The sequence below is a fragment of the Triturus cristatus genome, chromosome 4_1, assembly GCF_964204655.1.
Source record: "Triturus cristatus chromosome 4_1, aTriCri1.1, whole genome shotgun sequence".
Classification (NCBI taxonomy): domain Eukaryota; kingdom Metazoa; phylum Chordata; class Amphibia; order Caudata; family Salamandridae; genus Triturus; species Triturus cristatus.
The window spans coordinates 1037290999-1037318962 of NC_140585.1; the positions used below are offsets into that span (position 1 = coordinate 1037290999).

General features: G+C 49.4%; 1 protein-coding gene across 3 annotated transcripts in view; it reads right to left on the minus strand.

Moving 5' to 3' along the window:
• HDAC10 (histone deacetylase 10) overlaps positions 1-27964 on the minus strand; it is a 440238-nt gene that overhangs the window by 329424 nt on the left and 82850 nt on the right. For all 3 annotated transcript variants that reach the window (XM_085653979.1, XM_085653977.1, XM_085653978.1), the window contains 2 exons: positions 27095-27229; positions 4690-4786 (listed from right to left, as the gene is read on the minus strand). In XM_085653979.1, coding sequence (XP_085510105.1) covers positions 4690-4786; positions 27095-27229 — 232 coding nt within the window. The remainder of the gene's footprint in view (positions 1-4689; positions 4787-27094; positions 27230-27964) is intronic.

A 27964-nucleotide genomic window follows, 5' to 3' on the forward strand; every position in this document is an offset into this window, starting at 1 on the left:
CTTTTGAAGCAATCGCAAGACCCGCACTTTAGCTTAAGATGTGTATAGCTAAAACGCGGGTGCTGCAATTGTAACAAAAGTTAAACAAATAGAAAAAAATGTAAGCCGCACGCTTTTTTTCTGTTTATTTACTTTTGTTACAATGGTGGCACCGCGCTTTAACTTAAGATGCTTAAAGCTAAAGTGAGAGTGCCGCCATTGTACACAACATACATAAACAAAAATAAAAGGCGTTCAGCGCCGCAAATAACAAAATAAAAGCACGGCTGCTATTATTGGAGGCCAGACGTGCCACGTTTGTTAAATTAATAATACAAAATAAAAAGCATTACAGCCTCGAGCACTATTTTCTGTTGGAGGCAGGAGAAAACCATTTAAAACAAGCATTTGCAATGCAATAGGTCTCGCATTATTAAAGTTTGAGATCTTGGCATTGCTCATAATAATGCAACACCAATAGCAATAGCTATTGCATTGCAAATGCTTTTTTTGCATGCGCATTGCTACAGGCTCGACCTAAAAATTAGCTAAAACACTGGCGAGGAGAGAGGGAGAAGAGAGAATAGAAGGCATTAATGACGAGGCAGAGGAGATAAAGAACAAGAAGCCAGGGCTATCTGTGTGTGGTGCCGCAGATCACACTTGCCCTGTATGTGGCGCCGGAAGGAGGCCGGATCCAGACGGTGTGCAGGGTGACCAGAGATATCGAGACTCCCCTGCATTTATACAGGTGGCCCTGCTGAGCGGAGCCTAGAGAGGAGCAGGCAGCTTTCGGCACACATCTCAGAGAGACCTGGGAAGCCATTGCCGGAGCAGCAAACCCTGAGCTAGCATGCTCTCTAACGGCCATTGCGGCAAGTCTACTGTAAGGATTGTGTAGTATGTGGCAAGTCCCCAGAGAGGGGCCAGAAACTGCTGAGCAGGGGGCACCCGTAAGGCACCTAATACATGCACACCACAAATGTGTCCCTACAGCAGCCCTGATACTGTCTTTAGTAGACATGCAGACGAAAAAAAGGACCGTACCAACTACCGTACTCTCTCTTATAAAGGTGCCTAGATACATATCTTATACCTTTGTAAAGAGAAGCGTTTATAATAACAAGAACTGATGTGTGGCGAGGCGGAGAGGGGTGCAGACACAGATAAACATGAGCAGGTAACACAGCCCTGGCAGCACGTCCCGGACCCTCCTGTGTTCAAATGCCTGAACCTAAATAAAACAAGCAATTAGGGGAATAAGCAACTTACAAATGACAGGAGTTGGCCTTGGGTAAGGACTGGCATGTTTCTAGCCAAAGTTACTAAAAATGCGGCAGGTGGACTGCTCACTCTTCTGTTGCTTATTTCTGTATTTGTGTTTCAAAGTGGTACTGATGGTGTGACACCTTTACACGGAAAGTGTTAACACTTCTACCAATTCAAAAATAATGAGGTAATCGAAAAAATGTGCCACGTAATGCAACATAATTAGCATTTTCACGCTGCATAATATATCCAGCTGTATCACACAATTTAGTCCTCCCTGCCGCATAATTCCAGTGGCCCTGATCATTATTATTATTACACATGCTGCTTCCGGGCATGAGTTCCCAGCATAACATTCTAGCGCTTCAACACATAGACACTCAAAGCACTATCTCCGGGTTCCATCCTCTCTGTTTGTTGCACAAGTACTATTTTCGGGTGTCCATTTGCTGTTAATTCTGGTAAAATATGGTTGTTCGGAGGAGTCGAGGAGAGTTGCAGGGGTTGATAGAGCTTTGCTTCCTACAGCAACGAAAATAAGGAGGGTTGCTTGTGGGTATAAAGATGAGATACATTAAAGGATTACCGAAGTCACTTTAAAATACCTGGGCGACACACAGCGCTATCACTGGTGTAAAGGTCAAGTTCAAGCAGGCACCCACATACCTCGGCGGGAGGGGACACCTTCCCGGATGCTTGCTTGCCAGTATCAGGCCCTGTTGCCTAAGAGTCCAGGGCAGATTCAATGATTAGTGGCTTTTTCAGGGTGTCCAACCCTGGTCCAGTAGGGGCCGATGCACAAGAGATTTTCATGGTAACCACTGACTATGCAAATATATTCCAGTCATTGTATGTAATATTAGCATATGTGGATCTACTGAAATCCCGGCTTGGATAGACCTGTCTTAACATATGTTGGACGCTCCTAAAACAAGACAGTGGCTGACATATGAAAAAAAAACAGCTACTGAAACAAACACAAGCTAAAGCCACCAGGGAAGAAGACGGCATTAAGGACATCTCTGAAAAGTAATGCGTCATCGATGATTCGGCAACTACATCTGACTTACTCCTGTAGTACTACTGATTTACGCCTCAATTGCAGGAGTAAATCTGTCTCACTCTTGGATTGGTGGAATAAGCCAAGAACAAGTCACAGAAAAGTATTTCTGAATCGAGCCCTGGTTCTTTACTTACAGCCTTTTTATCCGTTTTATATAGGGCGAACTCGACACCAAGGTATTAGAGCGCTTTACATGAGAACCTATTACATTACACAAGAACACATTCATTGTTGGCAGGCACGGATAGATTAAGTGATGTGCCTAGAATCACAGGATGATGAGTCGACGCCAAGACTCGAACCTGGCTCCCCAGCTCCAAGGTCGGCAGCTCTGACACCTGACTGCCCTTGGATACATTACTTTCAGTTAAAGATTACTAAGTATTGGTTTCGTTTAACACTGTCTTCGCTTTCATACACACTGCCAAAATGCCATGCTCTTTGAAGCGACAGGAATGACTGTCTGTGCATGCGCTATCTCAAACCAATGAAAATTTTTAGACAATGAGAACAACGATCTGTGTACCTGGGCAGCGAAAACCAGAACACTCCTGAGAACAAGTCCTTTGAATGTGCAGGATTTATCTGTTGGCATAACGATGGTGAGTGTGCACAAAGTGACCGTCAACGGTGCAGTGTTTACCAGACGCAGCGTTAGTGCAGGATTTATCTGTTGGCATAACGATGGTGAGTGTGCACAAAGTGACCGTCAACGGTGCAGTGTTTACCAGACGCAGCGTTAGGCGGAGTCACACTCTGTCCTTTGATAAATGTCAATGTTACCGTCTGCATGAAGTCGGCGTGGGCTCAGTGTGTTCACGCGCCAAGGTTACATGGAAGCAGGCCACAAGTCCTAAATGAGCACGCGCGCCTCGCAGAAGAGAAAGAATAAAGAGAGGGGAGAGCCGAGGGTGGCTGGAAGTGAGAAGAAACAGGCCCGGGAGTAGGAAATAAAAAAACAGGCTTGAAAGTAGCATGCTGGGATGAAGGAATGATGCCGTTCTATCGCGAACACGGGTAGCACGTCTTAAATAAATAAACAAATGCGGCGTGAGAAGCAGATGGCACACTGCAGTTAATTAAAACAAGTGTGAGTTGCGGACGACCACTGTACTTAGGCACCGCTGCTTTGGAACTACACGGAAGTAACTGGAGGATCAACAACCAACAGAAAGCACGAACACAACTCAATGACTCAGGTAAACCAATCACAAGCTGAAAAACAAATTAGACCAAGTTTCAGCCAACATACTGATTACTTTAGGTCTCGCTGAGACAGCGCATGCAGCGCATGCACTGCCAAACGCGAGACCTAAAAAACAGTATTTCGAGGCTGTAATGAAACATATCGACTAACAACACATGTAACATGGGGTGTCCTCATAGGAGGTTACAAGAATTAAAAAGGTAGTACTAAGGAGGGACTACTAAGCCTATTAACCAATGAAAAGTCACCATTTACAAAGGACAGTGACACAAGCCAATTAAAAAGATGTGTCGGAAAGTGGGCGGAGCTTCATGCCCATATCCTGAATACTGTACTGAATGTAGGGGACCCCCCTATACCATAAATCACAGTGCGGTTTTAAACTTGATACCTCTGCCATTTGTATCAGTAAATTGCAATTAAGGCCACAAAATATGTTGTTTGAATTCTACTTTTCTTTACCCATTGGGTCTCCACCCGTCAATTTTGCATCGAACCTTCTATACCATCATTATACATGATTATGCAAGCCTGACGCGTATAAATAAGGGGATAAATCTTGTCTGGTTTTGATCATTTTACTTCACAACATCATCCGCAAAGTCTTAAATCTTATGCAAAACACATATATAGCATACATAGAAATAATTAATAACATACAATTAACATCACACTTAGTTTAGATACAACATACACAATACAATGTGATAACAATACATTAATGAAACATATATAGTCACAAAAACATTCCCATTTCCTGAATACAGCATGTCTCAAAGAGACTGCGCAAGCGCTGCCTGGGGGAGACCTAAAAAACCAACCAAATGCAATACAACAATGTCAGCTTGGCATACTCTTTGTAGTGAGAGTGAGAAAATTGAGAAACAGAGCACATACAGCTATTTATGTCATTACAAGCGGACTGATGACAAGTCATGATTAGATATAAGATCTGAGCATTATAAATACTGAAATATAAACAAGACCTTCTGAAAAATCCTTGCAGAGTGCATATCTTAATGGTCATGTATTCAAATCCCACATCAGCAACACAACTTTTAATCTTACCAAGATGGATAAAAAGAATACCACCGAGTTGGTTAACTTTAACCATTTTAATTAAAGCACTTTGAAAGTCCTACATGAGCAACCTTAATTGTTATTAGCATACCTTGTGGAAGAATACGGCGTTATATTTTTTTGAGGCATTTTGTAGCTCCTCTATGCTCATTGTTTCGGTGCTCTTTATAACTTCGAGGTATTCTTGGCTGAATAAAACAAGAAAACCCACATTAAAACATATTAATCACAACCATATTTATATTTAAAACAAAGAATAAATAAGTAAATCACGAAAGTGAATTTGAAAGCTTTCAAAACCTCCATGGATGTACTAATAGCTCATTGTAAAGCTTCCTACATATGCAGCTAGTCCCACAAGGACCATCCTAAAAACAACACTATCAACCACGCATAATAAATGAAGTAAGATCATTAAAGCCCTTTGGACTTCTTAAGAGGTAAGAAACAGATTTAAATGTCACCACAATATGATGCAACACAACATAGTTGGAATGTATTGTTTAAATGACATCAATTTAGAAAGGGGAGTATAGGGATATCATTTTGAAGAGATGAGTAACTCACCATACAGTATGGACAGCAAATGAAGTGTTCCATAGTGGAAGGAACACAGCTTGAAAGATTTAGAGGTTTGAATGGAGCAAAACTAGAGGGTTAATACAGGGCAAACATTAGTGGTAAATATTGGGAATTATCTCTCCCATGTAGGTACAATGTTCTTGGGAGTTTCGTCTCATCCTTTGCTCCAAAGCCGTGACACTTTTCAACAGAGTTGCTGATCTCTATGCATCTGCCTCCTATGATCCATGACCCAGTGTCTGTGGTTTGCTGACTGTTGCCTAGTGAGAATATCCCACTACTTTATTTTATTTTTTTGGATGATATGGATGAGCCTATGGAAGGTCTGTCTAGGTCTATGGACGTACAGTAGGACATTGTCCGCGTAGAGGGAGATGAGCTCTTCCAACCCCACTCCCACGTCAATGCCTCTCACCATCGGGTCCCCTCTTACCCATGAGGCCAGCAGTTCAAGTACCAGTGCAAAAAGCACCGGTGAGAGCAGGCAGCCCTGCTGCGTGCCCCTATGCAGCCAGAAAGTTCTGGACACCGTCCCATTAACCCTAACATGTGCCATTGGGGCAGCATACAGGAGCCTAATCTAGGTTTGGAAACCCGGACAGAATTCAAACTTGGCCAGGACAAGTATGGCCACTCAATACTATCGAATGCCATATGGGCATCGTGTGACAAGAGGGCTGCCGGATCATCTGGTCGTTCCTTTACCATATGCATTACGCCGTATAGACGGCGGAGATTCAACCTGGTGCTTCTGTGAGGCATGAATCCGGACTGGTCCGGGTGGATCAAAGACTATCACAGGGGACAATCTATTCGCGATCACCTTAGCCAGTACCTTAGCCTAGAAATGTAAAAGCAAAATCGGTCTATATGAACTACAGAGGTCCTGCAGTTTACCTTTCTTAGGGATGACAACTATCATAGCCGTCCTCAGATCTGGAGGCAATTGGCCCTCTGCCTTCGCCTCTTGGAACATACGGAGCATATGAGAGGCCAGTTTCCCTGCCACACATTTGTACAGCTCTGCAGGGAATCCGTTTGGACCTGTGGCTTTCCCAGAGTGTAGGTCCCTAATGACACCCTCAATTTCTTCTATGGTGAGGTCTGAATCAGCCGCCTCCTGTTCCTCTACGCTTAGCGCTGGTAACACTGTCTTTCAGTAGCTCCTTGCAGTCCTCTTCCCCCCCCCCGTCCGTCTGGGTCTGGTAGAGCTCTTCATAATATGTAGCGAACGGTTCTGCTATAATTGTGCCTGCCCCCTTCACCGTACCCTCAGAGGTCCGTATCTCAGAGACCCAATTACAGCCTCCATCCCTGCTTTCTAACCACACGATAAGTTTATTTGCCTTGTCACCTAGGTCATATATGTGTCTTTGCGTCGCTATGGCAAATGTACGGGCTGCGTCTTCCTCGAGATCTCTAAGCTCTTTCTGTTTAGGCCTAAGCGTGTGCATGCATCTGGCGTCGTCCCCCTGATCTAATCCCAGCGCTGATTCAAGTGCTGTGATCTCTAGCTCCAGACTGTCACATTGTGCCCTCTTTTCTTTACGTCTAGTCCCAGCCGTTGCTTGTACAAAGTCCCTGGCTACCGTTTTATATGCCTCCCATAATATGCAGTCAGATTGCACAGATCCCGAGTTTTCTGAGAAATATTGCTCAGTACATTCCTCAAACCGTTCCCTGAACTCCTGGTCTTTGAATAAAAAGGGGTCCAGGCGTGGAGGTAGAGTCCAGTCACTCACTGGGCCCCGCAGGAGCACCTCCACCGGGGAATTGTCAGATATTCCACGGGCCCTGTGGCATCCAGCCAGAAAAAGGCCAGTGGCAGTGTGCGTGAAAATGTAATCTAATCGTAACCCACTACAATGCTCTGCAGAAACATGGGTATATTGCCTGACAGCGGGATTGTGCAATCTCCACAGGTCTACCAACCCCATCGCAGTCGCAAAAGCCTTTAACGGCTGCAACCCCCCGGCTCTGGAGGCGCGTGTATCTCAATCTAATTCTGGTGATAACGTCTCATTCATGTCCCTACCCAGGACGAGAGTGCCCACTGGCATGTCCAGCAGTAGTTTGCTATGGTCTAGGAATGATACCCCATGCATTCTCAGAGGGATGTACACTGAACATACATTAAGAGTATGGCCCTCCCATGTTCCCGACAGCGCCACATAGCGCTCCATGTGATCACACCATGAGCGAGTTATCACAATTGGCACCGAGTTCTTGAGCAATATAGCTGTCCCCCTGGAACCAGTTGTAACCCCTGCAGGTGTCGCAAGCGTGTAGCCAAATCGGTTGAGTGCTAGATAGTTATTTCCTTTCAGGTGCATCTCCTGCAGGAGTACTACATCTGGAGGGTGTCTACGCAGGTACTGTAACACCATGGTCCGTTTGATTTGGTCTCCAAGACCATTCACATTCCAAGATACCACCTTCAGTTTCTTAATGTGTTGCGAGGCCATCTAGGAGGAACATGTATCAAGTTGCCGCCCACCCTTGCCCACCCCTTCAACCAGCCACCCTCCACCCCTATGTATCGATATGGTACCTTTGGTCCCAAAACCCAGGTCAGTACGAATTGCATTGATATTCTGAAGCAAATATAACACAACTGGGTCGAGAAAAACCCCAGTAACAACACCCCCCGTCCCCGCTACCCTGCTTCGTAGGCCCAAAACTACCCACATCCCCAACTAGCAGAGCGCCTGTCACCTAATAAACAATTAAATAGCAAAGGGGCTGCCAAGCGTCGCCTCCTGAAGTCCCCAGGAGGCCCCAACCCGACCAAGTCCAATAAAGTTTTGTTGCAGTACACTACCAAGGTCTGCAAGGCCACCCATCATAAGGAGTGCAGTTACCCACGGATTGGACTTTTTTGTATACATTACATGTTTCATCTATGAGTTCCAGAAAATCGTACATCCACGACACTGAGATAATCTTCTATGAGTCTCTGAGACCGCTGGGCTCATCGATCGTGACCGCCGAGATCTGTTCTCTCGCTTGTTCAACCCTTGACGCCCACTTGGAGACCCCAATAAACGATCATGAGATTCTTGCTAGCCATCCCCTTTGAGATGGTTGCTCTTTTGTGATCGCCCCTCGTCCACCGAACCTTGTACTTCCCATGGGGCTGTGAAGAACCAGGACCTACCGTTGTCAATAACTTTGAGTTTCGCCGGAAAATACATCATACACTTAATGCCCCTCTCCCTGAGGACGCACTTCACTCCGTCAAAAGTGCGGCATTCTTGCTGCACCTTTAAAGTAAAGTCCGGGAAAAATGTCACGGTCGTGTTCTCATAAGGGAGGTCACCATGTAGTCTTGCAGCCTGTAGGATGATATCCAGGTCCCTATAATTCAGGATTCTAGAAATGATTGTCCTGCTGGGTGCCCCCAATTTCGGTGGAGGGACCGGAGATCTGTGAGCCCTCTCCACTGTAAAGAAGGTGGACAGACGGTTGGGTTTGAGATGGTTCAGTATTAAGTCCTCAAGGAATAGGTCCATACTGGGGCCTTCCGCCCCCGCCGGGACCCCAACCACCCGTATGTTGTTCCGGCGGGTCCTCCCTTCCTGGTCCTCCAGCTTCAGGGCCACTTGTTTGTGTTGGTTAACTAGTTGTTGGACCCTTTCCTCCAATTTGCGTGTGGCAGATTGGAGTCCCAATAGGTTTGTCTCCGCCACTGTAATGCTCTCCGAGGTTTTGTTCATATCGGCTCGTATCAAGTCCATTTCTATTGAGACTTTCAATTTTTGTTTTGAGTGTCGTCCCCAGAATGTGAATGGCTGCCATTATTGAGCCTAAAGAGTTCAGGAGTTTCCTCCCGGGCACCACCAGCTCCTTCCTCCGTGGGCGGCTGCTTCAGGACCGCATACTTTTCCAATTTATTGGACTGAACCGGCGGGCCCCTTTAGGCTTCATTATGTTAGGGTCCAGGCCAAAGTAGGGAAGGGTATGATGGACCCTCTATGCACACCCGTCTTTCTCAGTACCTCCGATTTGACCCTGCCACTAAGCCAGGCGGTCGCCTGTGTGTGCACGCCAGGGCGAGGGATCCGCAGCAGGGCCGCATGCACTCTCCGTATACTCCCATCACACAATTAGTGGCCACTCAAGTCGCGGTCTGCACACGACCCCTGTGCCAGAGTAGTCTGTAAGGCAAGCCCCTTCCCCCACAATGCAGGCGGCGCTACTCCGTAGGTCAGGCTGTGGCGAGGCCCAGTGCACCTTTCTTGCTGCCAGGTCCGGATGTACACCCCATCGAAGTACGAAGGAGGGGGTATGAATGCCCCATCCCCTTCTGCCACGTTAATCTCCGGACTCCAACACAGCTTCATTCCGGCCGCCTCGCAGGTCTCAAGCCTTTAGATAATGGTGCTGAAGCGCTAGCGGTGGTGTCACGCTGTCCAAACTGCTCAGGGGATGGCATGTGGTGAGGGGGCGCCTTGTCTGCCCTGCCAGCTCAATTCGTATCCAAGGGGCCGCCGCCCCGACGATTGCGCTCTCCGCCTCGTGGATCTCAGGCCTGGAGATGGTGGCGCCGAAGCGCTAGCGGGGGGTGTCGCGCTATCCAGTCGCACAAATGGGGGCCTGCCGTGCTCGAGTGCCCCAAACAGCACTGGAGATGATGATGTGCAAGAGGGTGCCCGGTCTGCCCCGCTGGCTCAATCCGCTTCGAGGGTCCGCCGCCCCGCCGATCACGATCTCTCTGGCCGCACTCTTCTCCCGTTACCGCCCAGCGTCGCAACTCTTACCGGGCGGGTACAGCAGCGCACTGCAGGATCTCCAGGAGCCCGGCCTGGGCGTCCCTGGGTCTCACACGGCTGTATCACTGCCTCGCAGCCGTAATGCGCAGTCCTCCGCAGTGCGTGCAACTCGAGCAACGCCCAGCCCCTCCGTAGGCATCCAAGTTGTCTGGCCTCACAGGCCCATCGACGTCCAGCTCAGCGAGTACGGGTCGTGGCCCCCAACCCCGGACACCAAACGACAGCGCTCAGTGTCGCGCCATCCCACACGTGTGTAGCTCCGCAACAGCAGAATTTCGAGCGGATATTTCAGGCTTTCGTTGCGACCCCGGCGGAGCTCTCGCTCTAAGCTGCCATCTTGGAAGACGCCAGGCCACACCCCCATATCTCACTACTTTTGTGTCTAAATTTGTGTATCAGTGTCCCCATGTTATTGTATTCTTTTCAGAGTTCAGCTCCTAATTTCTAGTTTTCAGTGTCGGTGCCTGCATAGAAAGGTTCCGGCAGCAGTGCTCCAGGCAACGTATCCTCATCCCACTATCTATCCCGGGTTTTTGCTTTTTTGGCCTTTTTATCCAGTGTTTGCACAACAGCATCACGGTCAGCATTTTAGTCTCCCTGCCCCAATGTCCACACCAAAGTTCACTCATCTCAGTGCTTGAGTGCCAACAGTGTCCTAGTCAGTGCACTAACCCAGAATCCAGTTCTTCTCACTAGCATCTTACCTGCTTTGCAACTGAGGAGGTGATTTGGGGAGTTTTTGCTTTTCTACGAAGACGTACCCCTGCACCCTTTGATGACCTAGCTGTCCTCTGCAACACAATCATGTGCACTTGTGTCCAGCACAGCACTTATACAATGCCTGTGCTGTGCTCTTGACTTAATGACCCTGCAATCTTCATTTCCAGATTATTGTGCTACGCTCTAAGGCCAGCTAAGAGACTGCCACTGGATGTATGCATTTTATTGTTGGTATTTTGGATGTATGACGTTATAACGCATACATTTACATCGCGGTACATTACATCGCGGTTTTTACAACGCAAGTCGTTACAACGACTTGCGTTGGAGGGCGCTGGATTTAGGAGTAGTATAATTTACTATTCCAACTCCAGTCTACGTACAGTAGGGAAGGTGTTGGATAGTAAATTATACTATTCCTTGTCCTAGAGCGCCATCTAGCGCAAGTCGTTATAACGACTTGCGTTGTAAAAACCGCGATGTAATGGCATCGCGTTGTAAAAGTTGCGTTGTAAAGGTTGTTTACCGTCCTGAAGGCTATAAAACGTGGGTCAAAAGGTAAGAAAGAGTAGGAACAGAACTATTCACAAAGTTTGCAGGGTGTGTTTGACTCTGGGTGACAATCCTGTGCTCCAAGCCAAAACTGGTGCTTGATAGCAAAGTGATCGCTCACACTATCTCTCCCCTGCCCTTGGTCCCATCCTGTCTAGCTGCCAAAGACTCACATTAACCTCATAACAGTCAGAGAATGTGCCTTCATCTCCAAATACCCGAGCTTGCATGGGTTCAGATGTGGTTTCCCTAGGAAAGGGTTTGGCATCCATTAGGTGAAAATGGCGATGCTTCAATCTGGGCTGCCGTGGGGCTGCTCTCATAGGTGAGTGCAGTTCTGGATCCTGTTGAAACTGTTAGTTGTTCTGTCACATTCCACCAGAGCCCCACTGCACATCGCAGTTGTGTTGTGCTCCAATATATGAACCACTCTTGTTGCCTTTTTATCAATTATAAGGTTCTTACACAGCAAATTTATCAGTGTATCAGGCAGGCTTTCAAGTTCAAATTGCTCCAGCAATACTTTTTTGGTAGATGAAGGACTGAATTCTATTTCTCTCAAGTCAAAACTGTAACCATAAACTTGGGTGGCTTATATCCAGCACCATCTATTTCCTAAAGATTCAGGAGGAAGTGCAAAGAGAATAGGCTAGACAAACCAAAGTAACTTGTATAGTGCCTAAGCCTTAATGGTTTCAAGGTTCTCATGGTCTCTTTGGACAGTTTAAGCTCAACCCTAAGAACTGGGAAAAGATGGGAAAACCTTTTTCGTAGACCTTACTCAGTACATGAAAGATGACAAAACCAAACCGGACCACCCCTCAACACTCCAGACTAATCAAATTTGCAGTTCCAATTCAAAAGGGACATCTAGGGCCACAAATTGGCCCTATAGGTATCTCTCTCATACCGAATGGATGCGACACCCTACTGCAAACAGAAAACACTCCAACCCCGACAAGGCATGTTAGACGTTTTGTAGGGTGCACAGGCCAACAACTGAAGTTGTCCCTTCAGAGGTTGAGAACCAGAGTCAAAGTTTAAAAAGAATATCCTGCAGGGACAGAGAAAAGAACAGGGGATCCAGCATCTGAAACCATCTAAAGTGTTAGCCATGTTGTCTTCCTCTTTGTTAATAAACAGCTTTGTTTTAAAATGTTTCAGCACGTGTGCAGGACCCTGAAAGAACATAGGGCACCTCTGCTCCCGCTGCTTCTGAGCAGCCTGCCCAGGGCAGCAAATAACAGGGTATTGCCCCAGACCTCAGTCTGGAATGAATTCACTTGCTAGATGATAGTGGAAGGAATATGCTACTTACCAGTATGCATCTGTTCTTGGCATGTAGAGCTGCAGAACTACACACTTGTGCATAGATCGCCATCTGGTGTTGGGCCCGGATGTTTGCAGTTTGTTTTTCCTCTTGGAAAGTCTTTGGAAGTCACGAGTTCGGTGACTCCTCCCTTGGATCGTATTGCGCATGGGCTTCGGCTCCATCCTCAGACTGTTTTTCGCCAGCAGGGAAAGATGGAGCGTAGTAACAGTGAAGATGCCCATGTGTGTGTTATCTAAATAAGATAAGCTGGAACAGATACAGGTAGGCGGGTGGGCGTGTGTAGATCTGCAGCTCTACATGCCAAGAACAGATGCATACTGGTAAGTAGCATATTCCGTTCGAGGCATATGAGCTGCAGATTACACACTTGTGCATAGATTATATAGCAGTACCCACCGTTAGCGGCGACCACCCGTATCTGTTGCAGTAGTTTGAAATAATGTTTTGAGTACAGCCTGGCCCACACTAGCTTGTTGGTTAGTTTGCACATCTACACAATAGTGTTTGGTGAAAGTGTGCGATGTTGACCATGTAGCTGCTTTGCAGATATCATCTAATGGGATGTTACCTAGAAAAGCCATTGAAGCCCCTATTTTACGTGTAGAATGGGCTTTAGGGGGGAACGGATAGCGTTCGTTTTGCTTTATTGTAGCAAATTTGAATACACTTGACAATCCACCTAGCTATCCCTGACTTGGAGATGGGGTTGCCTTTGTGTGGTGGGGAGAAAGAGACAAACAACTGTTTTTTTTTTTTTTTGTTTTTTTAAACTTATTTTTATTGCCATTTTCACATTTCATACATTGTACATCATTCATATTCTTCAAGTGGTCGTGTTCGATCATACATCCTGTAAGGATACTTAATTGTATTGATTGATGATTCGTTACCAAGAGGCATAAACAGTGTATACAGTTATCGTGACGTTCACATCCTACGATCTCGGGTTCCATATATGGCAAAGGAACTGGGGTTTAACAGAGGTATAAACTAGGGAATGAATATGGAAGAATATATCCAATTGCACTAGGGGGGGAAATGCAGCGTCGTGATGGTGAGGCACCTCAGATACTCATGTTTGCCTATCCTAGTCGTTACGACCGAAAATCGTAATAGTGTGCCTGGAGCTAGGGTTTGTCAAGACCTCGCGCGGCTGGGAGCCTACGGATTCAGGTGGGCAGAGCCTGTGACTGTACTCCGGATTAATTGTGTAGATGCGTCATCTGGTGGGTCCGCCCCCGGGGAGAGCTGCCTAAACTGGTATAATAACATGGCCCATTCCATTGATATAGGGTGCTTGCAGGTCCCTTTCACCTCCTCCTCCCGTAATGTCTCCTCCTCCGCCGCCGCCCATTTGTGTGTAGCTCCCACCCACGCTGCCACCGGAGGGCCGGTGGGGGAACGCCAATGCATGGCTATGCTGCGTTTGGCCAAGAGCACCGCTAAGGAGAGGAAGCGAGTCTGCACCTTGTGCTGCTTACTGACGCGAAAGATGCCTATGGCGCTGGCCTCCCAAGTGTTCATGCAAGTTAGCCCAGTGAGGGTACCCAAAGCGGTGTGAATGTGATGCCAGAAGATTTGAATGACGGAGCAGCTCCAAAACATGTGCCGAAAGTCTGCATTTTGTTCGTGACATCTGGGGCATAGGAACTGAGTGTCAGGGTAGAATCGTTGGAGGCGTGCAGGTGTGAGATAGGCCCTGTGTAGGATATAATATTGGATGTTTTTAAATCGTGCGTTTCTGGAGACTTTCTTAGGGTATCTCAAAGCCTTCTCCCACTCCCCTTCATGGAGCACCCGCCCGATTTCTGCCTCCCAGGTGGCCCGGAGGGTCGCCAATGGTTTATTAGTCAATTCCCGTATGGCTTTGTAAAGCCATGTAGTTAAATGGCGTCCTGCTCCCATATGTAGGATCGTGTGTAGCACTGGGTGTGGGTGTGGTTCCCCGCTACTTAGGTCCTGATGCGGTCGGTAGCTATCTAGGAGTTGGCGGAGAAGCAGGAACTGCCCTGGGGGAAGTCCGTATTCCCCCACCAAACTAAGGAACGGTCTTAGTTGCCCGTCCTCGAAAAGGGACGCTGCCTCCGTTAAGCCACACCCCGTCCATGTGCGAAGCGCGCTATTCGTGTAGTAGTGTTCCCGGTTGGGCCAACCTACCAGAGTGAGTAAAGGGGAGTACAACGGGGTCCCCGGGGACATGCGATGTATCCGCAGCATGCACTTACGTGCGACCAACACCTGTAAGGGGTACGTGGGCTTTGGGTGTGTGCCAGGGAGGAGCAAGCGACGGATCTCCGGAACCGATACCTGTCCTGCGATGGTATGAGTTTCCACAGTGTACCTGTCTGCTGTCCAATGAGATAGCCATTGCAGTTGTGCTGCTAAGAAGTAGGCTTCGAATGATGGGGCTCCCAAGCCACCCTGCGTGGTGGGCAGTTGTAGTTTTGTCAGGGCTATTCTGTGTCTGTTGGACCCCCAGATGAGCGCACTAAGAAGGGAGTCTAGGTCCCGGAAAAAGGTCCTGGGCGGGATTACGGGCAGGTTGGTAAAAAAATACAGCAATCTCGGAACTATGATCATTTTGGCCAACGCTACTCTCCCAATTGGAGCCAATGGGAGGCTCGTCCAAAATCCGATCGTAGCCCTAATGCTCGCCAGTGCCTTGCAATGGTTACCCTCGAACATATCTGTGGAGGAGTGGTAGAGACGAATTCCAAGGTACCGGGGGGCCTCCGCGCTCCAAGGCACTCGCTGGGTTCCTATGTGAACCTCCTGCGGAGGTAGTCCCGGATGCAGCGGATAAATTGTGGATTTATCCCAATTTACTCGTAGTCCTGAGGCCACGGTAAATTCCTGCAAAGTTTCCCAGAGGGGTGTCAGATCGTCCGCAATGTCCCGCACATAGATCAGCAGGTCATCCGCGTATAAGGAAACACTATGCACCGTGCCTCCTATCGGGATGCCCCAGCCCTCTCCTTCCCGCCGGAGTCGTATGGCTAGAGGCTCCACCGCCAGGGCAAAAAGCAGAGGGGATAGCGGGCAGCCCTGTCGCGTGCCTCTCTGAACCGCAAACTCCGTCGATATGTATCGGCCTAGGCGCACCCGCGAGGTCAGTCCGGTGTACAGTAAGCGCGTATAGGCTAGGAGGGTGGGCCCTATGCCTACTCGCTGCAGCACCGAGAACAGAAACTGCCATGTGAGGGAATCGAAGGCCTTCTCGAGATCTAAGATGAGACAGGCCGCTCGAGGGTATATCCCCTGTACCTGATCCTGAATGTGGAAGACTCGACGTATGTTCTGGGACGTACATCTGCCGGGTATAAATCCGCACTGATCCGGGTGAACCAGAGAGCGTATAATTTGGACATATCTATCCGCCAAGGTCTTCCCGAAGAATTTGCAATCGGCTGACAATAGCGATATCGGACGGTAGGAGGCCATTCGCTGTGGGTCCCTATGCGGTTTCAGGAATGTCACGATTACGGATTCTCGCATGGATTTCGGCAGTTCTCCTTTCTTCAACGCCGCCGCAAACACCTCCACTAACCGAGGGACTAGGTGCACTGAAAACGTTGTGTAATATTCTAGGGGGAACCCATCCAGCCCCGGAGCTTTATTTCGGGCCAGGGCATGCAGGGCCCGCGTCACATCCGCCGAAACTAGTATGGTATCTAGGGCCTCTTGCTCTGTCCTCGTGATTGTTGGGAGAGATAAAGGATCGAGAAAGCGATCCACTACATCCTGTGGGGTAGAAGTGGGGTCGCTATACGTCTCGGCATAGTAGTCGCGGAAGGCCCCCAGAATCTCCGCTTGGGAGTGCACTAACACCCCCCCAGGGTCCAGTATCTCGGTGATGGGTTTGACTTCCGTGTCTTGCCTGGCTAACCACGCCAGTAGTGTGCCCGTCTTGTCCCTCTCTTTATGCATCCGTGTAGCATATGATCGGAAGTTGCACCTTCGCAGATCCGCGGAGGCCGAGTGATAGGCCGTTTTGGCTTCTGCTATACGCCGCGTCTCCTCTTCGGACGTAGCATCCCGTTTGGTGAGGGTCGCCAGGCGGTGTTCCGCGGTGGTGAGGGCCTGTTCCAACACGCGTCTAACACCCGTTATTTGCCTCAGGCACTCTCCCCGGGCCACCACCTTAAACGCATCCCATTCCACCAACCTAGAGGACGCCGTCCCCGAGTTGCGCGTGAAATAGTCTTGGATGCTACCCTCCTGATCGTGACGAAAGATCTGGTCCGATAGACAGTCCCGCGGCAAGCGCCACGTGGGGACCGGTGGGTGTGGGGGCCGCCAGTGTAACTGGAGAATGTGAGCATCGTGATCGGATATAATCCTGCCCAGGTAGTCTGTGTGGGCAATCCTGGGTAGGATAGTCGCCGTACATAAGAAGCGGTCAAGTCGGACGCGCAAGTTGTGTGGGATGGAATGAAAGGAATACAAGCGGACCAGGGGGTGGCGCAGCCGCCAGGCATCAGTTAGCGACCAGTGTGAAATCCATGCCCGGAATCTAGTGGTTTGCTTATGTGCCGGGGAGTGCAGTGGAGGTGGGTGCGATCGGTCAAGGTTAAGGTCAAGTGAGCAATTATAGTCTCCTCCCAGAACCCAGGGTATAGAAGCAAATGGGGCAAGGACCCCTGTGAGATGGTCCCAAAACTTGTCTTGGTCAACATTAGGGGCGTAAATGCTACCGAGAAGTACTACCTGTCCGTCTAAAAGACCCTCCAGTAGTGCATATCTACCTTCTTTGTCGACTACTCTCCGAAGCTCCCGGAAGGGAGTTCCCGGTCGCACCCAGACCAGCGCCCCGCGCGCATACGCAGAGTAGGTTGTGGCACACAGGAGGCCCCTCCATTTCAATTGTAGTTTCCCGACCTCTTTTGCAATGAGGTGCGTCTCTTGCAAAAAGACTATCGGGGTGTTGTGACGCTTTGCGTAGGAATACACCGCATATCGTTTGCGTGGAGTGTGAAGCCCCCTAACATTCAGGGTGAGAATGGTGACATCAGTGTGTGGCGTGTGATGCGTCATGGTCTGTGTCTGTTCGCCAAGCGCAGGGACTACGCCTATTGAGGTGCGTATACCTCGGTCGCTCCAGGTGACTAAGGGTGTCTGTGTCCCCCAACGCCGCATAAGCATATGTGGGAGATGGCTGGATCTGTTTCATTCCATATGAGGGGTGGGAAAGGTGTGCAACTGGGGTATACAACTGAACCAAAGGGGTCGGGGAACATCCCCAATGCCTAGGACCCATCATCAAGGACGGTGCGTCCAAACCTGTTTACCCACTTAAGGGGAAATACAACAATATATGAAGGGGGCGGAGGTGCATGCGTACTGGGCCAGAAACGAATCGGGCCAGTAGTAGGAGAAATGGACGTTGCACCTGCTATAGCAGGCTACGAGATTAGGGCCGAAGTTCAATAGGCGGGGAAGAAGGTACATTTGGCTCAATGGTAGGTACAAGAGTCCCCTTTCATTTCGCATGGGAGCCAGATTGTCCATCTAGAATGAGGTCCGCCGTCTGCGGAGTGACCATGGGGGGTGTCACGGAGTTCTCCCCCGTCCCTGTTCCATCACTGTCATTCTCCTCCTCCGAGGTAAAGATATGCGGTGGCCGATCAATGTCATCCGGTAGAGGAGATGCCTGCAGGTCGATCACCGCTTGCAAGGCCTCCCTCCGTTCTTTCACGATTTGCTCGAGGTCAGGAGAGTCTTGGGTGCGTGCACGTGCTCTGCCACTCACGCCCTCGCGTGGGCGCCGTTGCGACCGCCTTCCGGATCGTAGAGGCTTAGGATGCGGGTCTCTTGCGATCTCCGCCCTAGATTGTCGTGTGCAGTGCTGGTCTGCCCAATCTTGAGCTTCCGTGGCGTTCGTGAAAAACACAGTAGAGCCGGCATAGACCACCCTGAGACGGGCCGGGAAAAGCAAGGAGTAGTGGATATTGTTCTCGCGCAGACGTCTCTTTACATTCAGAAAGGAGGCACGTTGTTGTTGAACTGCTCGTGCATAGTCGGGGAACACCATAACACGTTGGTTGTCGACCCGCAGGGTGCCCGCCACTCGTGCCGCGCGTAGCACCGCATCCCTGTCGCGGAAGTGGAGGAATTTTGCTAACAGCGGCCTCGGGGGCGCCCCTGGGCGCGGTCGGCGGGCCGGGACCCTGTGGGCTCGTTCCAGAGAGAAGAATGCGGAGCGATCCTTATCCGGGGTGAAGGATTTCACCCAAGTCTCTAAGTATTGCAGGGGGTCTGTGCCTTCGATTCCTTCAGGTAGCCCTATTACGCGAATGTTGCAGCGTCGTGAGCGCCCTTCTAAATCGTCCGCCCGCTCCTCCATGATGGTTAGGCGATGCAGCACCTCCTGGAGCGTCTGCTGATGTTTATCGAGCGTTGGCTGTACGTCTTCCATCTTCTTCTCTCCGTCCTTCACTCTATCCACCAGCTTCCGATGGTCATCCCGGATAAGGCTAATGTCCGTCGCTAGTGTCCCGAGCCGCTCCTCCATGGAGACCCTGGAGTGCTCTATGGCGGCCAGAACCTGGTCCAACTTGACAGATACCGAGGAGTCAGGCAGCGGCTCGGCCGCGCCCACCCACGTCCGGGCCCTGGGCATCTTCTCTGGGGCCGTCTCGGGAACCGCCGTCTGTTGGGTCCCCCGAGGCTTCCCCATGGGTGCGGTCGAGGTACGTCCGCTGGGGGACACGGGCTCCCTCTCCTCCCGAGGAGGCAGGGGGGTCGTCTCGTCGCCGGTTTCGCTCTCACCAATGGTTTGTGTCCCCACCGGGGCTCCTCGTACTCCGCCACCGGCCTCCCCAGCTCCGCGTGATCCTCCGCGCCCATCTGCTGGGGGGCGCGGGCTCCCTCTCCTCCCGAGGAGGCAGGGGGGGGCGCGCTTCGGCTCCGATCTCGCTCTCACCAAGGATTAGTGCCCCCACCAGGGCTCTTCGTGCTCCGCCACAGGCCTCTGTAGCTCCACGAGATCCTCCGCTATCCTGCCCCTGTCTGTGCGCTATGAGGAGGCCGCCGTCCGTCGATCTCGGGGATCGTTATTCACAGCATATGGGAGGCGTCATCCCGGCTCGTGTCTTCCCTCAAAGCGAGCCCCCGCAAGGCACTCCACCGCTCGGCACTCTTCGATAGATCCCCAGGGTGGCCACCCCCATCGGTGACGTTAGAGTTCTGGGTGCCGTCCGGGTTTATGCCGTCCCGCAGGGTGGGGTATCCTGGGTATGATCCGGGAGGAATGAAGGCCGCTCTCCCTCAATACCGGCGCCCTCCGCGGCCTTAATGTGGTGATGTCCCGTCGGGCGCCATCTTAGGGTCAGGCGTCCCGATCCTGCCTCCAGACCCACCAGGGCTCCCCCCGCAGCTCCGCACTCACCGCGGGCGTCGTAGCCTCCAGGCGCCCCCAGGGAAGGCGTCGGTTCTTATCCGGTGTGCCTCGTCCTCTCAGCTGCGGGGCCGATTGCTGCGTGGGACGTGCCCTGCAGGTGTCATGGCCGCTCTCTCTCTTCGCGCCAGGACAGGGAAGGGGACGCTCACGCTTACAACCTGTCTCCGGGGCTCCACCATCCCTCAGCGGCATGCAGGTACCGGTCTAGGCTCAGTGGGGGTCACAGGGTAGGTTTGCCAACTGTACCCGTTGTCCAGTGGTCCTCCGGTCACTCGATCGCAGACTTCAGGGTCCTCTCGCCGCCATCTTGCGATCCCGGGTCCCGGTCCGGAGCTGTATCGCGCCGCCACTCCGCTTCTCCCCTTCAGCGTTGCACCGCAACGGAGCAGCAGATGCCCGGGACCCTCCGATGCCCAGAGGTGCGTTTTCCGAGAGGGTGCAACGTCTGGAAGTGACCACCTGTCCGGCCCGATCGTGGAGCCCTAGCAAGATGCAGCCGCCATGGTAGCCGGCTTGGCCACGCCCCCCGAGACAAACAACTGTTTGGTCTTACGGAAAGGTTGTGTTCTCTCGATGTAGTAGAGTTAAGCTCGTTTGACATCTAGTGTGTGAAGAGCTCTTTCTGCAACAGTTTGTGGTTGCGAGAAGAATACTGGTAGTTCTACCGATTGGTTTAGGTGGAAAGGAGAAAGGACTTTGGGAAGGAATTTTGGGTTGGTACGAAGAACCACCTTATTATGGTGCATTTGTAGAAAAGGTTCTTGAATAGTAAATGCTTGTATCTCACTGACCCTTCTGAGGGAAGTGATGGCTACAAGAAAAGCGGTTTCCATGTTAAGAATTGAAGTTCACATTTGTGTAGGGGTTCAAAGGGAGGTCCCATTAGTCTGGTAAGAACGATATTTAGGTTCCACACAGGTGAGGGTGGTACTCTGGGGGCAATTATTCTTTTAAGGCCTTCCATGAAGGCTTTAATGGCAGGCACTCTAAAGAGTGAGAGATGTTGCCTGTTTTGTAGGTAAGCTGCTATGGCTGCTAGGTGTAGTTGAATGGACGTATAGGCCAGATTGCACCTTTGTAGGTGGAGCAAGTAGCCTATGATGTGTTGAATGGACACATCTAGTGGATTGATGGTGTTGTTATGGCAATAGATAACAAAACGTTTCCACTTGGCGGCGTAGCACGCTCTAGTGGTAGGGCGCCTAGCTTCTTTGATGACGTTCATACAGTCAGGGGGAAGATTTAGGTACCCAAACTCTAGGATTTCAGGAGCCAGATCGCAAGGTTGAGCTGAGCTGGGTCCGGGTGTCTGATCTCTCCATGGTTTTGGGTTAAGAGGTGTGGAGAGAGGCGTAATTTTTGATGTGGTACTATCGATAGTTCCAGTAGTGTGGTGTACCACGGTTGTCTGGCCCAAGTTGGTGCTACTAATATTAGTGTGAGGGAGTGCTGTTGTAGTTTGCGCACTACTAATGAAATGAGTGGGAGAGGCAGAAAAGCGTAGGCAAATCTGCCTGACCAGTTCATCCATGTCGCATTGCCTTTGGACAATGGGTGTGGGTATCTGGCGGCGAAGCTTGGGCATTTTTTGTTTTCGTGGGTGGCGAAGAGGTCTATCTGTGGATGCCCCCACAGTTGAAAGTATGGGTGAAGAACTTGCGGGTGAAGTTCCCACTCGTGGAGTTGTGTTTGTCTGCTAAGTAGATCTCCTATAGTGTTTTGTACTCCTGGGACATGCTGGGCTAGGAGAAAGATTTTCCGGGGTATGGCCCATCTCCATATGCTCTGTGCTAATTGAGAGAACTGTGGAGAGTGTGTCCTGCCTTGTTTTTGAATATAATACATGGGTGTCATGTTGTCTGTGCGGATTAGGACTGCTTTGCCCAAAATTTGTGTCTGAAATTATTTTTGGGCTAGGAAGATCGCTAGTAACTCCAGATGATTGATATGGAGTAGCTTCTGTTGAGGTGACCATTTGCCTTGCATGGTGAGATGTAATAGATGAGCTCCCCAGCCGGAGAGCGATGCGTCTGTTAGTACTATCTGTGGAACCGGGTCCAGGAACGGTCGACCTTTGGAAAGGTTTGTGGTAGTCCACCACTGCAGAGAGCGATGGGTACGACCGTCTACCAACACCAGATCTGTTAATTGACCCTGGGCCTGGTTCCATTGGTGCGCTGGGCACTTTTGGAGAGGACGCATCTGGAGTCTTGCGTGAGGTACTATGAAGATGCAAGAGGCCATCATCCCAATTAGTTGCATGATAACCGAGCTGGAAGAGAGTGTTGTGCTATAAATTTTGTGCGTAGAGCCTGGATGCTTGCAATCCTGGCAGGATTGGGGTAGGCGAGCGCTTTTGAGGTGTCTATAGTGGCACCTAGATATTGTTTTATGTGGGATGGGTGGAGATGGGACTTTGTGGTTTATTGTGAAGCCCAGCTGATGAAGTAGCTGGATGGTGATGTGTGTGTGTTGTACACACTGATTGTATGAACTGGCTTCTAGGTATGGGAAGACATGAATGTGTTGTCTTCGCAGATATGCTGCCACCACTGCTAGGCATTTGGTGAATACTCGTGGTGCAGTTGTGACTCCGAACAGGAGCACTTTGAATTGGTAGTGTCGGCCGTCCACTACAAATCTGAGGTACTTTCTGTGGGCCTTGTGCACTGGAATGTGGAAGTAAGCATCTTTTAGGTCCAAAGTGGTAAGGAAGTCGTTTTGGTAAAGTAGCGGAAGTATCTGCTGAAGCATCACCATATGAAAGTGGTCTGAGTGTATGTATGTGTTTAAGGGCCGAAGGTCTAGGATGGGCCGTAGAGTTTCAGCCCTTTTTGGTATGAGAAAATACAGGGAGTAGACCCCTATATTTTGTTGGTTGGCTGGAAAATGTTCTATTGCCTCCTTGTCTAGGAGGGAGATTACCTCCTGCTTGAGTAGCCGTAGATGTTCTGGTGACATCGGGCGTTGTCTTGTCTGGGTGGAATGTTTGGGGGGGTAGATGTTAGTTCTAGGCAGTAGCCTGACCAAATAATTTGTGTTACCCATTTGTCTGAGGTGATGGTAGTCCAGACCGGAAGGAAATGTTGGAGTCTGCCCCCGACCGGAGTGTGATGGTCTGGGGGAAGTGGAGGGAAGTCATTGGTGAGGCGCGGTGGCAGAGCGGGCGGTATTTGTTTTGCCTCTGCCTTTGTTATTGTTGCCCCTGTAGCCGCCTCTTTGGTAACCCCTTGTAAACGTGAATTGAGTAGGGGATTTGTATGTAGTGGAAGCGGAATCTGAGGAGTAGCCTCTTGATGTGCTCCGAAAGGAAGAGCGGCGAAAGGAGCGTCTGGGAGGGTGAGATTGTAAGGCTCCCATGGATTTTGCTGTGTCCGTATCCTTTTTCATTTTCTCCAGGGCATCATCCACTTTGGGGCAAAACAGATGTTCCTGGTCAAAGGGATGGTTAAGGATGGAGGCTTGTACCTCCGGTTTAAAACCTGATATCCTTAGCCAGGCATGGCGACGGAGGAGGACACTGGTATTGATAGCCCTAGAGTCTGTGTCTGCTGCGTCTAAGGCACAAAGTATGGAGGTATTAGTAATTGTTTTGCCCTCCTGAATTACCTCATTGGCCCTAGCTCTGTATTTGTAAGGGAGATGGTGCATTATGGCTTATAGCTCATCATAATGGGCCCTGTCATATCTCGCTAGTAGCGCTTGTGTATTGGCGATACGCCATATATTGGCCGCTTGAGCTGCAGTACGTTTGCCTGATGCGTCCAGGAGTTTAGACTCTTTGTCAGGTGGTGGTGCATCACCTGACGCCTGAGAGTTGGCCCTTTTTCGTGCTGTGGATACCACCAAAGAATCTAGTGGAGCAGGCCCTCTGATGTAGGAGGGGTCTGTTGGGGCGGCTTTATATTTTTTCTCAATGCGCGGGTTAATGACCCTGGGCCTGACTGGGTCTTTAAAGACCTCCGGTGCATGTTTTATAACACCTTTTAGCATAGGCAATATGGAGGTGGTCCTATGTGTGTTGTCAAATGTGTCTAGGAGGAAATCCTCCTCCACTGGGTCGGTATGTAAATCTACCCCGTGGTAGTGTGCCGCCCTTTGCAATAATTGATTGAACCCGAAGGAGTCTTCTGGTGGGGAAGGTCTGGAATGGTAAAGGTCGTCTTGTGGGAAGTTAGAGACATCAGGGATGTTATAATCGTCCCATGGGTCTGGGGAGCCTGTGGGAGTGGGGTCCCCTGTAGGTATATCTTGGGGTACATGCCACATATCGTCGTATGGATCCCCGTGATCATCATCATCCGGGAATGGAGTGTGGGAGTGATGAGGTGGGGGTGGTGAAGGTGGGGGAGGTGGAGGAGGGGAAGGTGGAGGAGGTGGTGGAAGGTAATCTGAAAGGGGAGGTAGCAGAGTCCTTCATTTTTGGAGGTGGAGGAGGCTTGTCTAATTGTCTCTTTTTGATAGAGAGCATTAAATGTCCAGTTTTGGGATCCTTAGTTAATGTTTTTTGTAAGGGATCCGGTGTAAATAGTCCTGGAGAGGCTGGTTGGTCTGTTGGCGCCGAGGGCGTCGGGGCCGTTGATGTTTTAGGCTTATCGGTGCTGGTTCGCTGTTTGGGACCATGCTTTGGGAGCTCCGGTTGTTTCTTCGGCGCCGAGATGGATTTCGGCTTCGAAATGTCTGTGCCGGTGGCCTTTTGTCGGTACCGAGGATGGGGTCGGTGCCAAGGAGCTGGGTCTCGACCCAGAGTGTTCGGTGTGGGGCTCGGTGTCGAGATGGAGGCCGGTTTCTTTTTCGGTGCCGAAGGTGGGCTGGCTCGATTCCGAGCCACCTGAAGGCTTAATCGGCTTCTTTACCGGCCCCGAAGGTGCGGTGTGGGAAGCAGTGTCTTTGGTCTTGCTAAGGCCCGAAGGCGTGACCGAAGCCTTTTTCGGTGCCGTTGTGTTCGGGGGGGGGGGGGGGGGTGGGGGGGGTCATAGGAGTACTCACGAGCCTCTGTGCCGGAGTGATGTCCTCCACATCTGAATCGTCGGCTTCGGAGGCGCTGACGAGTCCCTCGTCGGTGTGGTGTTCTTCCGGAGCGTCGACGCCTTCCCCGAAGATGTCATCCGGGATCGCCGTTGAAGTGTGTGCCATGGTCCTTCTGGCTCTTCGGTCCGTAGCGTTTTCTTGGACCAGAAGGATTTACACGCCGGACAGTCTCGAGCCTCGTGTTCAGGGGAGAGGCAGAGGTTGCACACCTCGTGGAGATCGGTGTGGGAGAATTTTGACCCACATCGAGGACACATTTTAAATGGAGTCCTTTCCATTAGCCAGGACCGGAGCTTAGATAGGCCCGAAGGCCGCCGTCGACGACTGGAACTGAAGGTCTTGCCGATGAGAGGCGCGTCGAGTGGGGAGATTGCGATCGAAAACAATACCGCAAATTGGGGTGAGGATTGCGCGTCAATCGTCGAACTGGAAGCTGTTCGGAACAGGAGCGCTAAGATTACATCCGAGCCCGATGGCGGAAAAAAACAATCTGAGGATGGAGCTGAAGCCCATGCGCAATACGATCCAAGGGAGGAGTCACCGAACTCGTGACTTCCAAAGACTTTCCAAGAAGAAAAACAAACTGCAAACATCCGGGCCCAACACCAGATGGCGATCTATGCACAAGTGTGTAATCTGCAGCTCATATGCCTCGAACACGTATATATATGGTTTATGTGTTTTACAACACCTTGCATGGCAACCTATCTCAATTGCTGCTGCTGAAGAACAGTGGCGGGTCAATTCTTCTTGTACAAGAGGAACTCTAGGGCTCTAGTTTTACCAGCGGTGCAAGAGAAAACGTCTTTCAGATGTACATAGATTCTGGCTAATTATGTAGAAACAAAATAAAAAAACTCATTTTGAGGAACAAAAACTATTAATTGTTCATTACATTTGTTTTGTGAAGTCGAATACTGAGGGCTGGTATATAGACACGCATGTGACCATTAAAACATCCTTCATTGAGGATTGATTTACATTCTCTCCAATTTGAAGTTACAAACACATCTGGAAAAAGTTGGGCAGAATGCATGAACCAATTGTGCACGAATCTCAAAGAATGAGGGCATGCAATCTGCGGATGATGAACAATGCACAGTGTGGCCTGGTGGCCGCTACGAGTGCGTATTTTATGCCAACAGAATTTCAAACCGGTGAGAAAAAAGTGAGCATTTCCAATACAAAGACTGGTTACCATTCACAAGATAATAAGCTTTTGGGTACTAGCAAACGTGTTTTCACGTTTCTCTCGGCACCTAAAGTACAACCAAGTGTTCCTGACCTAAGTTATGCAGAAAATTGAGCACTGCAAGCAGTGCTTACAAAATAGGTGTATGAGGTTTCAGGCATGTGTGAGGAGGATATACATATGGAAGGAAAGAAGAGTTTACAGAAACTAACATAAAAATTCATAATTTTCTTAAACCTAGACTTTGTTTAGTGTACATATGGGTACAATAGGCAAATGTTATATTGTTCCCTGCATACAAATTTGCTGTATTCTTGCATGAATTAACATGTTTTTATATGTACTGCGATTTGTATGATATTTTAACTATGGTTTTAATAGGAATAATGTACTTTTATGGGTGCTTTTTGCACCTGAATAAAGTAATTTCTGAATCTGAAGAAAAAAGCTTAGGTCACCAGTGTATGAGAATACCATACCGTTCTGCCCGTACAGTATCTCACAATTGTACTTTAAAAATGAGTAGGAACAGAATATTTACCCAAAGGATTGTGCACTACATACGCATATTAACATAGATTTTGTAGTATAGGTGTCGAATCTAAACCTTTTTGAGACAGTACCATAATGAATTTTATAATCTGCATAGCATATTGATTTTGGTTCCACTTGGTAAATGTCGTTGTGGGTCGCCTCTATGTTTTACTCCACAAAGAGGTAATGAGTACTGCTTTAAATTATTCTTACTATTATATTGTAGAACTGGTGTACTCCTAAAAACATGAATTTATAGAAATCTAAAAAAAAAATTATCAAGCCAAATAAAGCAGTGCAGATTAAAAAGAGCTGGGGATGCAAATCCCTACAGGTGCAAACAAGGAAAGAGTACAAAGCGACCGAAAAGAATTACAGTACCTGTGGACCAAGGTGATCTCTTCCTCGGTCACCTCCCTGACCGGTATCTCGACACATCGCTCTACAAGATTGTAATGTTTAAGTCGATCGTAGGACACTGATAACCGCTCAGGAACTTCAATTTCACACTCCAAGCTACGAAGAAAATTCAGTCAATAAGTTTTGATATGGAGGACGTTTGTAAGCAAGCTGAGATTTTGATAACCAGTAGCATAAACAATCATCAGAAACTGGTGAAAGTGTTATGTCAGTGGTAGGAATCCAAAGTTATGGAATTCACATAATGATCTCCAAGCAACATACCCGGTGAACTAATCACCATTTTCTCTTTCTGTCCATGAAGCATCACAGCATGGAGCAAACTGTTCCAAGTAACAAGACCGACACATGAAAACTGAGTGATGTCAAGTTTGACTGATCCTTGGATTATCTGAAGAAGTAATGGTAAATATAATAGCCTAGAGGAATGGACCACTAAGATGTGCTAAGTACCTTGGCATGCATGTCTGGGTGTAGACCTAGTAAACTGAACTGCATTATGTTGGCCAGGATAGAACAGAAGTGACGTGAGTAGAAAGGGTCTATTAAATTCTAAAGTGGAAGATATATTGTTTATGAATGCGTCTAAGTGACTGCAGAACCCTTTAGATGGAGTAACCTCTGGGATTTCCCACTGAACACAACTGAATGGGTGCAGTGGTGTAACATAGGCACCTGCAGCCCCCACTGTGCATGGGGCCCGAGCTCCAAGGGGGCCCCCTCAGCACAGTACCCTGGCCGGAGAGCTCCTGATGGAGTCTGGAGAGGTCTACTCCACATCCCTTGCAGGGGGGCCTGCTCAAGTTTTGTTACGCCACTGAATAGGAGTCG